At 37.5% G+C, this 13,294-nt stretch overlaps 1 protein-coding gene across 1 annotated transcript in view; it reads right to left on the bottom strand.

The window, feature by feature from the left end:
• The window catches only part of LOC111056620 (protocadherin Fat 4-like), a gene marked incomplete at its 5' end in the record, with an annotated part of 41,962 nt that overhangs the window by 6,672 nt on the left and 21,996 nt on the right, over nucleotides 1-13,294 (bottom strand). Inside the window, 10 exon segments of the mRNA XM_039440330.1 lie at nucleotides 1,682-1,719; nucleotides 1,721-1,900; nucleotides 4,647-4,858; nucleotides 5,752-5,912; nucleotides 7,913-8,027; nucleotides 9,895-10,063; nucleotides 10,066-10,117; nucleotides 11,510-11,647; nucleotides 12,270-12,446; nucleotides 13,091-13,200. Of these exon segments, the coding sequence (XP_039296264.1) occupies nucleotides 1,682-1,719; nucleotides 1,721-1,900; nucleotides 4,647-4,858; nucleotides 5,752-5,912; nucleotides 7,913-8,027; nucleotides 9,895-10,063; nucleotides 10,066-10,117; nucleotides 11,510-11,647; nucleotides 12,270-12,446; nucleotides 13,091-13,200 (1,352 nt within the window).

Raw genomic sequence — 13,294 nt, 5'->3', positions numbered from 1 at the left:
CTCTATTTCGATTGTTAGGTTATGTTCAACCGTTGGTGGATATGAAAAAGTACACACCTCTAACGTCATTAGAGGTGTGTACTTTTTCATATCCACCAACGGTTGAACATAACCTAACAATCGAAATAGAGCTACTTATTTCCTAGAGCTAAAATATTCCAAAGATCGAAATAGAGCTCTTTTACTTTTCCTCTACCGACCACGACAGTGTTGCCACATTCCTCATTCTTCAAACGCGGCGTTGTCGGACTTCTTCCCATGTTAATCTTATGGGTTTATTTTTACTCCCTTGGGAGTAAAAGTGATCACTTTTCCCGCTGGGAATTATTTTTAGTCCCATGGGAGGAAAAGTAGTACTTTAGTATTCGATTCCAGGGTGTAAAATGAGACTTTTGATAGTAGGTGGAGGAAAAATAATATTAATAATGGAAGACTCTATTCATCGGTGTTCTATATTTGTAATAAGAATGTATTTCAATGTTTCACTTTTTGTGTAGTTGAGAAGTTGATATTGTGGTAATTATTCATATTGAATGAAAAAAGACTAAGACATTGTCAAAAAACCACTGATTTATTGATAATTAGAAAGACCGGTTTCTAATTATCAATAAATCAGTGGTTTTTTGACAATTTCTTAGTCTTTTTTCATTCAATATTTCAATCTTATTATGTCATAAGATACAGAAGGTGTTGTTCAATATACAACAACGTGGTGAGTGAAGTCTCAATAACGTGAGTCAGGAAATTAAAAAAAGAATTGATCAGGGTAACAGAGCTCACTTTGCAAATAGAAGTTTAATGAAGTCTAGACTTATATCAAGATGCGCGAAAGTAAAACTATATCAAACACTTATAAGACCGGTAGTGACATACGGCTGTGAAACTTGGGTTTAAACTCCCAAAATATGAACGCATTGAGGATTTTCGAAAGAAAAGGAATGAGCGAAAATGGAGAGTGGAGAATCAGAAGCAATGCGGAGATAAGTAACATTCTAGAAGAATCAGCTGGCTGGGACATGTTCAAAGAATGGAGAATAATAGGATGCAGAGGCAGATGCTTGTTGGAAGAATGGAAGGAACGAGGAAAAGAGGTCACCTGAGAACACGTTGGCTGCAGGATGTGGAAAAAGATCTAGCGTGCCTAGGAGTGAAGAACTGGAAGAGACTGGCTAATCAGAGAGATGAATGGAGGCGAATTGTTGAGGAGGCCAAGGTCCACGCAGGGCTGTAGCGCTTCGTAAGTAAGTGAGGTGAGTGAAGTGATGGAAGATTTCAAGAGAAAGATAAGCTATCTAGAGAAAGAACCCGATCTGGAAAAATAGTTATGAATTGGAAAAAGAACTCAATCTAAAATAAGTAAATGTATTGGAGAAGTAGTTCAATACATGGTAGATATGGAACTCTATTAGCCATTCTTATTTTCATCGTATCTTATTTGAACTTCTCTATGAATTCTACTGTATGGAATCAACAGTACCATTTTATTTTCTCTGATGACACAACCGATATCCTATTATAAAGTCTCCAAATGAAATTATATTGGGATGATACCCGACATGTCATCGGAGACAATAAAAGGGATGTATTGATCCTATATAATAAGAAGTTGCTCTATAAATAGTACTGAAATAAATTAAACATATTTAAGGAATTCATAGAATTTTAATGTATTTTTACTGACCTGTGTGAGGTTATTGTTGGAAGACGCGGCGTCATCAGTGGGAGGAGACGGGGTGCGGGAAGGGGGTACCTGGGGGCGGCAGGGGGGCCACCTTCTGCTTTTTGGGGTGGTGTTGCAGGGGTGGGGGAGGGTTGTGAGCAGTGATGATCTGCATGCGGCTATTGGTTGGTGGCAGGACTTGGGGTGGTAATCTTGTTGGGGGATTTCGAGCCATTATACCTGCAAAATAAATAAATTATTATTGAACTATATTTTAGAAAAAATACATGAAAAATTTGTAATCAATGATAGAATAAGAATGCATTATTAATAAGGTAATGGGTAGTCAGAGTCGCAATGTTGTTTCAATTAGCTGAATTGTTCAACGACAAAATCCAGTTACAGCGCTACCTCCTTAAACAAAGCCGTAGTGCATTCGTGTGACGTCAGCACAGGTAGGGGCTCCTACACCAATGAAAATTCGTTGATTTCAGCTGATCTATATCAGCTAGTGTTTATTTGTGTAGGAGCCCTACCTGTGCTGACGTCACACGAATGCACTACAGCTTTGTTTACGGCCTAGTTTATACGATGCCAATTGGCGAGACAGTTGTCTTTGGACAATTGCCATCAAGTGGTTGCGGATTGTCGGAGGCCTGGCCAGTTAAACGAGAAGATGTTTATACGGGGCTAACTATTGCCACGACAGTCAAAAACTCAAGATTATACAGCTGGCTTAAATCCTGTGAGTTGACAGCTAAACAATGCCAAGTTCTCGTCATCTGTTGTGACTAAACGGCTGAACTGGCAAAACCAAGACAGCGCTACTGGCCTACACCGTTCACACGGCGCCAATTGTCGCGACAACTGAGATTCCAAGTGATGGGGGGCTCGCTGGGCCCAATTGACACTCCATAGTCTACTCCCGGAGACAGTTGAATTTCGAGACAATTGTCGGGACAGTTGGCAAGACAATTGACCTGAAGTGTTTATACGAAGACAATAATTTCATGCCAGTCAGTTGCCTTATGACAATTGTCTCGCCAATTGACATCGTATAAACTAGGCTTTAGACCAGTTATAGAACTTCTATAACTGGTCTAAGGTTCACGGAGGTAGTGGTTACAAACACATCGATTTTTGTTTGTACGGTACCTATTTTGCCATTCTTATAAATTCTATTAGATTGAACAGATACTGTCAAACAGGTTAGTCAAGTTCCGTTTGATCTGATAGAATTCATAAGGACGGCAAAAATTGAACGTCCAAAAATCGGTGTGTGTGTGTAACTGGCTTAGGTGTAACTAGAATTGAGAATTGAAGATCTAAGCAGCAGTATTTCAGTCACTTGAACATATAATTTGCTGAATTGTATCAGTTCTATCAAATTTCAATAATTGGCATTCCAATATTATTGAATTAAATTAATAGTTTGTTTGGTTTGTGAATGTGCGAAATCAGTTCAAAACTATAACTTGAGTGTTAATATTTTTCATGTTACTATTAAATTTCAAGCTTCAGCATGCACACTCTAGAGATAAGACTACCTACATAAATGCCCAATAAGCTCTTGCCATAGATGGATATGGTTTGAGCAACCATTATTCATAACACAACATTATAATAGTCGATAGCTTGATTCAATGCTAGTGTAGGTTGAACTTGAATCCATTAGATTTCTATTGAGCTCTTGAGTGATAACATATGAATCCAAATGTTTTTATTTGATAATGTGCATAATGCTCTTGAACAACTAGAATAAAAATGCCAAATTCTAGACTCAGTTTATGAGTTTTGGGAAGCATTCTCTATTTCTAAGCACTAAATTTGAGTAAACTGCGATTGGAACGATTTGAAGAGGCTTTCTGTATGTTCTAGGAGTATCTACTTCTATAGAAGTGCTACTAGATAGTCTATATCTAGATCCTTTCATAGTTTGAAATGTGTGATCCAGGACTACTTTCAAAGACAGAAAAAGAATGATATCTTCCGTCTTATAATATTGCTATGCTTCTAAATCTACTTCCACTACCACTGTTGTTTTTGATGCAGAAAGATCCTCATTTTTCTGTTGAATACCTTGAATATTTATCTCTCATTACTTATCCATCCTTAGCAATTTCGATAAGATCTTCATCGTTTGTTTCGTTTGTTACTGATTCAGCTGGAAGTAGAAGTGTAGGAATGAAATAGATTATATGTTGAAGAACTTGATAGTAAATTATGTTCTATGAAACAGTCAATTGCTCCTGGAATGTTATCAAAGTACCATCTTTTGAATTGCAATGCAAGTCAATGGAGCTAGTGGTGATGGATTTGTGAAGTTGAAACTGAACTGTAAGTTTGGTAACACGAACAAATCAGTGTTGCACCACTGAAGATTCAATATTCAACTGCTCCAATAGTAGGCTACAGCAGTATTTTAACCTACCAATAGATTTCCAAACAAACTCGGAAATTCTTGAATGGAAGATGAAACGATATTTGACTCAGCGGTCGCGCTGATAAACTATCGCTTAGATAAGTTGAGAATCATGGGCCTGGTACTTCCTTTGGAAGGGTGACCGCTAGAGCCAACTCTTCGGAATTTGATTCATGAGTTGTAAAATCGCTTCCCGGTTGTTCAGAGCTCACCTAAAACTGTAGATCCATTCATCTCTTATTATCATCCACCACATTACCCACGCACAAGCCTCGAGCTCATGTGGTCATCACACTCACCTTCAGCAAATACTGAGTCTGGTTACAAACACATCGATTTTTTGGCGTCCTTATGAATTCTATCATATCATATATAACTTTGAAAACACTGATGAAGTTTGTCAAGTTCTGTTTAATCTGGAAGATTTCATAAGGTCGGCAAATAATCTACGTCCGTAAATCAATGTGTGTGTAAGTAGCCTAACAGGTTTCTGAAAAGAAGATTGTCAGATTTCTGAATAACAGACACCATAAATTTGAAAGTACAATAATTCATGTAACTTACTTTTTACAGTAGCAGTGTAGGGCGAACTCCCCCTCGGCATTGTAGGTGTGGTATGACTCAAATTTGCGGTTCCATAGACGGGGTTTTCAATTTTGCCCCCAGGGGCGAAAGTGTCTTCATTCCGGGTATTTGGGGGTAACTTCTCTGGTTCTATTTGGTTTGCAATTATTCCGTTAGTTTTACCCTCCCGGCTGCCGGATTTCGGCTTTTTGCTGCAAAAAATGATAAATATCACGTTCAATATGAAACACGTATAACTTTTTGGAAATGTATGCTAATTTCGACAATAAACAAAGTCAAACTACTCACTACACTTCAATGAAAGTAACTAAATTGGCTTGCTTGAGTTTTTTATGCTTACCAATTAATCTTTGCTTTGATGGACAGGAGAGAAAATCATTGGTACTTATGAGAGTATTCACACACATTCTCTCTTCCAAAGTGTACATTGAAACGATACATTTTTTCAGTTCAGCAGAACAGACGTTAATCAGAGTTCAATTCCAGATGAAACATAAGTAGGCTAAAGTACTCTTGTACTTATGTTTATTGGAATCAAAGTAACTGAATTTCAGATTCATTCACTCAATTCCGGAAGAAACATTCTCAATTTAGATTGAACCTTAGAGAACAGATATACGGTAGATAAACTTTACTTCGTGAACTAGATAGCAAGTATACTCTGTGAAGAATTACTTCTGACTTGGGATGGACATGCGCAGCAGAGAAAGCATACAGCGGGAGGGATACAGAGGCGCGATGTTGCCGTTTTGAAGCGGCCAGCGATCTCCAACTTCTAGTGACTGTTCATGTGCTCATGCTAAACATGCGAAGTCTCCTGTCTGAAAGCGGTCAGACGACTGACAAATTGGCAACTGCGCTTCCACCTATTACTCTATTAATCACTGTAATTGGCTGATCTCCCTCCATTTCTCTGCGCTGCATATTCCTCCAAGAATGAAGTAAATTTGTACGGACTATTATAGTTGGGAGCATTTTAATTTGTACATTCGTTAGTTGTTTATGATTGACCCTATTATTTGAAGTGTAAAAGAACACAAAACACTCAATTTACAATTCTAACTTAATTTTGGATTTTACTCACTGTTTATGAATGTAGAGTATGAGTATGACAATGATAAGTGCCAGTACTGATAGAATAGATCCGAAAACTATCATAACAATAAAACTGGCCCCTCCCACCCACGCATTGCCCGCTCGCCATATCACCGCCTCAGGTAGGTGCACTATTACTGGTACAGAAGCCTGAAAACACAGGAAAAGAAGGTTTGAATCAAGTTTTATTCAATCAAGTATTCATTGTATGAAGGGAACCCGAGTTCGAATCTCGACCGGGGCAAAAGTTTTTGACCACAGCACAATCACATAGATACGGCCGCCCCGTCTCTTGTAGGAGACGATAGACCGTCGGTCCCGACTACCTAAAAAATAGTCGCCAGCTCTCATCATCATCCCTCTCACTCATTCTCATGGTCGTGTGTTAATGGGGAGGATATTTTATATCCTTCTTAGAGAATCGACAATTAGCCTATTTGTTGAAACACCGCCGATTTATGGAGTAACATCACATTATTATATTATCGTTATTCTAATTGCATTCGATCTCTATTCTCATTGATTAATTTTTTATACTTTGTAAAGTTTGTTGAACAATTAGCATTACCGTCATTTGATGTAAATTAGTGTATAAGCCAGTGAATATTGTAACATACATGAATAATGGAATCTAATCTAATCATTACCCACGCAGAAACTCAAAAGCGTACGTATTATATACATTATTATTGCCTTATTATTATTATTATCCTGTTTGAGATTTTGCTTGACCACTCTTCCCCTGGGCTCCGACCCACAAAGGAGAGTGACAAGCGATTTTACCAGAGTGACTGCTCCACATGTCCATGTGGTAAACAATCCTACTGGGTCCGTTACAATTGAGGCTAGGGCCACACGAGCGCACAAAGTGCGTCCGTTGCAACTTAATTTTTGACGTCCATTGTAGAAATACATAGAAGTGAATTGGTGACAACACGTACGTGCGTACCAAGTAACGGAAGTCGTAACGGACGGTGATTTTTGAACTGCGCAGAAATGCTACAACGCACGTCGAGACATGCAAAAGTTATTGCTTGGTCTGGTTCAATTGCGTAAAGCCAACTGACGTTGACGCACCACACTCAACGCTCGTGTGGTGTCATTGGCGACAGCCGCAAAAAGTAAGTTGCAACGGACGCACTTTGTGCGCTCGTGTGGCCCTAGCCTGAATCGTTTGCTCTGATTAGAGATAATGAACCAAGGATGACAGCCTTCTGCATTTGACCTTCGAACGAAGTAGCTGCTCTCTCTCTCTCAGGCTGGAATGGTTTTAATTATTACTATTATTATTATTATTCGAAATGTCTGGTAAAAATATACCAAAGTGTAGATCTTGCATGAAAATTGTATTCAAATGTGAAAAGTTCCTCTAAATTCATCTTCATCTGAATTAATTTACTATTCATTTATTCATTTATTGTATAAAATACTATAATCATAATACAATTATGACATTGGAGGATAAACATTGGATTATGACATTGTGTATATTTTTGGCTTCAAAATTTTCTGAAATAACTTAATTTATTTAAAGTGCGGTGATATTAAGTGCAAAATTTGACTATGATTTGGTATTTTAATCATTCTAAATTCAAAATTTCTAGCTAATATTATATATATATTCTTGGACATAACTTTGAACTTTAAATTTCCTTAGTTAGAACATAACGTATTTTTTCGGACAATTTCATTATTTATCAAAATTTGGGAACAGAATAGTTTTGGGCTATGCCTGTTGTTCTATCCCAATCATGAATATGATTTGTAATTATATCAACGAATAAATATGCTTAAATATGCTTAAACTAGGCTGAGCCTGTACTATTTCTCTCCAAAAATTTTGATAAAATGTTAATGTTGTCCAAAAGATAAGGTTATGTAATCACACACTGCTTCGTCACTTGATTATCAGTCCAAGAATGATGATTTGAAATTTTGAATTTTGAAGGTTGATTTTATACTCTAAATAAATTGATTTCAACTTGATTGAATCAACGTTGATTTCAACGAATTGATCCAATTCAACGAAAAAATGTTTGATTCAAAGTATTACAAGGGTAGCCTACTAGTTTTTTTTTCTATAATTAAGTGATGTGAAATTTATCCAACACTTCAAAGTTTTTAAGTAATGTTTTCTGAAATGTGCTTACTTGTCTAGGAGGAATTCCATTATCAGTAGCTACTGCCACTAGATGAGCTGTACTGCTGTTAAGAGCTGACAGGTCCTTGATCCTAATTTCTCCAGAGTCGTCGATTGTGAACATTCTGAAAAATAATTATCATAAATGATGAGAGTCAACATTGATCATCAAAAATGAAATCCTAAATTATTTATAATATTTTTCATTTCAATTCATAGATCAACCAATCAGACAGCATTGCTGCAACTATTATTAATTTTATTATAATTGAGACATTCAATTAATTTTACATTTAGGAATAAAAATAAAAATATAAATTCCTTTTTTTCAAATTGTTTATTAACAACATGTTCGGCTATTGTGATTTCAAAAAAAAGTTACTTAAATTTTTATTTTCATTTCTATTCAAGAGTAGATTTAGGCTCTTGCCTGTTCCAACTCACAACAGTATATATTATATCTAATCTATTACAATTAATTATTATTTTCTAGAATTAAAACGTAAGAAAAATGTTTGGCTATCCCATATTTTATATTTTATTGCCATATTTTCCGAGGTCTACCTATCTCACTTTCCCCTATGGGGTAGTAGTTTAGGATTTTCAAGGGAATCCTTTCTATTCTGTGTTCATTAATTGTTAGAGTTGACTCTATTCATTGACTAGCCGTAAGGCTCGCTTCACTCGCCATATCCGTTTAGCATGGGGGCTCCGCCCCCTGGACCCCCGGCTGGATCGTCCAAAAATGAGATCAGCGGGCTCGCTACGCTCGCCTGAATTTTCATTTGAGCATGCTTCATTCCACCAGAAAGTCAATGTACTGAGAAAACACAGAAAAGCTGAGAAAAACGCTGATTTTGGGCGTATCTTTAATGAAATATTAAAGTCACCTGATCACAAAATTTTTAGACCCTAGCTAAACCTCTGTAGCAAATTTGAAAATTTTCTGTCTATTACTTGATGAAATAACTGAGAAAACGCAAAAAGAAACCGCTTGGGTGTATCTTTGGCGTTATTTCAAATTCCTTCGAACACAACATTATTACACTCCAGCTGAGCTTCTGTAGTAAATTTGAACATTTTCTGTTCATTTGTTCTCGATAAAGCTGAGAAAGCGAAAAAAACGCTGGAAAAATGCAGATTTTAGGCATATCTTTGGCGTTATTTCAAATTCCTCCTAACACAACATTATTACACCCCAGCTGAGCTTCTGTAGTGAATTTCAACATTTTCTGTTCATTTGTTCTCGATAAAGGTTCGTACCCACTAGAACGTACCAGACACGGACCGTGTCAGACCATGCCAGGCACGTAAAATAACAACTATGCCCACTACAACGGATCAACAGCGTTCTATGGCAGTACATTACGCGTATGGTACGCGTATGATACGCGTATGATACGCGTATGATGCCCGGTCAGAAGTTGTTGGGAACGCGTCAGTTAGCAAGAGAATGTAGCGGTGAACTGGTTACCAACGCGGTGCATGCGCGGTTACAACGGGATTTGCAGGCGTCACGTGCCATGCAAGGAGCGTTCCGTCACAGACAAAATATACTGGCCGACAAATGTTGACCTGGACGTGCATGGCACGCTCCGTGCTTGGCCGGTGACGGAACGGTCTAATGGGTGTATTACATATCAAATGATGCAAAGAATATTTTTTTGCATGTGTCGGTACGGGCACGGTCATGGTATGATACGTTCTAGTGGGTTCGAACCTTAAAGCTGAGAAAACGCTGGAAAACCGCAGATTTTAGGCGTATCTTTGGATATTTTTCCAAATCCGTTCTTAGTGCGCCTCTAAAGGGCCAACTGAACACACCTTCCAAATTTGATCGTTTTTGGTCCGGTAGATTTTTAGTTCTGCGAGTGAGTGAGTCGGTGAATCAGTGAGTGAGTGCCATTTCTCTTTCATATACATAGATTTGATATAGTTAGCTCAAATTACATAACACAAAACTTGCAATTAAACTATTAATCGATTTCTTACCTTGCAGCAGGTCCCCTCAAACTGAGCGTAATAAAATCCCCTCTATCCCCATCTGCCGCTTCTACTTTCCCCACCATCAAGCCGGCTTCCCCCTCCTCATCCTCTCGCACTTCCCCTCTCTCCCTGGGGATCTCGGGAACGAAGAACTCGTATTGAGGATATCGGAACGGGGGTCCCAGTCATTCACGTTAAGCACTGATATGTTCACGTTGGCAGTTGCGTTCTGAAAAAAATGAGAAGAAAATCGGTTTAGAAAATTCTACAGTTAAGGTGAAAAAAGATGACACTGTCAGTTCAATATAATTATTTTTGTTCATGGTGAAAATTCTACAGTTGATCAATAAACTGCAAAGAACCACTACCTCCGTAAACAAAGCCGTTGTGCATAATTCGTGTGACGTCAGCGCAGGTAGGGCTCCTACACCAATAGAAATTCGTTGATTTCAGCTGATCTATATCAGCTAGTGTTTTCATTGGTGTAGGAGCCCTACCTGTGCTGACGTCACCAAAATGCACTACGGCTTTGTTTACGGAGGTAGTGAGAGAACCCAAGGTCTCTTCACACTTAGCTAAGCTACGCTGAAATAAGTCCTATCACCCAATGTTAATTCCAAGCTACGTATCTGTCCCGTTCATATCAGCGTAGCGTAACTTTCAATGTTGGATGATATGGTGAGGTCTACGTTATAATGGCAGTGGAGAGAGAGGAGAAAAACGTTGCCGATCCTCGGTCTTGTAAGTGCCTTCCATGGACGATAGCTGATACAGGTTTATTGATGCAATATTAACGGTTCATTCTCGTTTGAAACAATCAATTATAATATAATTTATGATATTATTATTACAATATATGATATTATCATGTTTTACAATAATTTCATAATGAATTTTCATAATTGAGATGATATATTTTGTTAATTGATCATTAATTCTACATTGTTAAAAGACGATCTAGCAACAGAGCAAAGCGAGAAAAAGATAGCGCTATCCGCTTTGTAGAATGATAGACAAGGATAGCAATACCATTGCTAATCAAACACTGCGCCATTATAACGTGGACCTCACTATAGGTCTTCTGAATACGTTCCGTATTTCAGAGTAATGTGAAAAGAACTTGAAACACTTTTTTACTCTCTATGGTTCTTTACTCCGTGAATAGACCAATGCCCATATGCACCATCTCAGTTTAAACTGAGATAAATCAGCTGTTACTTTAATCCTGGAATGTACCATGCCTAATCGTAGATAAGCGTTTAACCATAGAGAAAAGATAGCATAAGTAGATCTTGGTATATGCATTCTATGTTCCAAAATTGGAACATAAGAGCCCTATACAGTATCATCTCAACTTGATACACAACATCATAATTTGATACCAAACTTCCAAACTTTGAATGCATCCAACAAACCATGGATATCTTCTCATTCTATCCTTTCTCTATAGTTATACTAGAACAAACCTTTCTTAAAAGTTATGTCGGTTCCAAAAGTATTCTACAATCAACAGTAATATATGTTGTCAAACAAATTTATATGGAAGTATATGTGAGAACGAATGATTTGAAATGTCGGTTTTCGTTACGTTCCCTGTCCGTAGAAGGTCTACACAACTCACCATTGTTCCATCAGTAGCGTACACCTGGAAAACGTAATTTTCTTCAGTCTCGTAATCCAGGGAACGTCTCAGGACAATATCACCAGTGGAGGTAACATCAAACATATCTGTTGGATAGTCCAGCCAGTATTTAAGTCTCTGAAAAATGAGAATGAACAAGATTAAAACTACAATTATGATTTATCTTCTGTGATTGTTTTTAGTGTTATAATTTATTCTATAGATCCTCATAATCAGGGGAAGTAGAGAGTAATAAAACCAATAAAGTTTTATTTAGTACAGACATAATAAAAAATGTTAATAGCGGACAGTGCTACTCATCACGTCACTCTTCAACAGTTTTCAATTTTCATTCATTAAACAAGAACAAGCTCATTATAAATTTACCCTTGACTTCCATATCATGAGAAAATGAACAGTTCTCATATAACCTAGACCTATATTAACATATAACCTATAACCGTATTGAGCGGGATTCGTACAAAATAGTGACAGTGAACAGTGCAAATATAAGTCCTATAAGTTTTTATGAGATTATTCATACTCGCTCGGGATTAGGACTTTTGAGTCCTTTCTACCATTCAGCCCTGCTCTTTCCTCTCTTGCTCCTTTGCTCTTGGTTTTGCTTCACAACTGCAAGCTTGGTCATGCATAACCAAGCTTGTACTTGCACATTTATATGCATCCAATAAGTGATTACAACCAGAGGAACAATAGCATATCTTTAGCTATTGTTCCTCTATGTCACACCCCAACTTACCTTATCCCGGTGCCTGTTAGTGATGACAGTGAGTAGAACACTGTTCAGAGGAACATTCTCCAGGACTCCAGCCAAGTAGTGCGTCTGGAGAAACTGGAGTTCCCGGAGCGAAGTTCCAGGGCGACTCACTGTTAACGTCGTCAGAGCGTAGCGGTCTGGGTTATCGAACTGGGTTGCCTGAAAACATTTATAAATATCATAATGCAAAATTATGTTTCTATTGATACTTTGTTGTTAGTAATGAATGTGTTCATTGTGGACGGTAGAATCGATCTGAATGTTGTTAATGTTGAAATAATTTATCAATTTGAAATGTCGAGACAAAATCCTAAATAAACATAGAGCTTTCTGCCCTATCGTACCGTGACGTGTCGTCCCGGAATGTGAGTGTGAGCGCTGTTATCAGGTCTGGCTGCAACTGTCTACAACGTTGATGGAAAGATACATTTTCAAGATGTCCAATGTTTTTGAACGGGTAGTATTATAGTCCACTTGACAGCTGATTTATGATTAATAATTCTATGCGTATGAAGAAGGCTCCTTTTTCCTTTTATATTATCCTTGAAATGTAAAAATTTCCAAAAAACCTTGTATATACGTCGACGCGCAATTGAAAAAGGAACATACCTGTCAAATTTCATGAAAATCTATCACCGCTTTTCGCCGTAAATGCGCAACATATAAACATAAAAACATTTAAACATTAAGAGAAATGTCAAACTGTAGACTTGAATCTTAGACCTCACTTCGCTCGGTCTATAATTATAATTGTAATAATATTGGCGATTGGTAATAGCAATATAAAAACTTAAAAATGTTACCTTCACAACCAGAGTCACAGGTTGTAACAGCTCATCATCCGGTATACTTCGCTTCATCACTACTTTACCACTCTCCTTGTCCATCTCGAAGTATTTGTAGTCGGAACCCACTGGAGGAAGAGATAGACAGAAAGAATAATCAATAGAAAATAATTATCATGGAAATATTCAAATTCGTATACTCCACAACTGTACACTGTATAA

This window comes from Nilaparvata lugens, chromosome 13, assembly GCF_014356525.2.
Source record: "Nilaparvata lugens isolate BPH chromosome 13, ASM1435652v1, whole genome shotgun sequence".
Taxonomy (NCBI): Eukaryota; Metazoa; Arthropoda; class Insecta; order Hemiptera; family Delphacidae; genus Nilaparvata; species Nilaparvata lugens.
The sequence above is the reverse complement of the archived record's forward strand: the minus strand, read 5'-3'. Positions and strand labels throughout refer to the sequence as shown.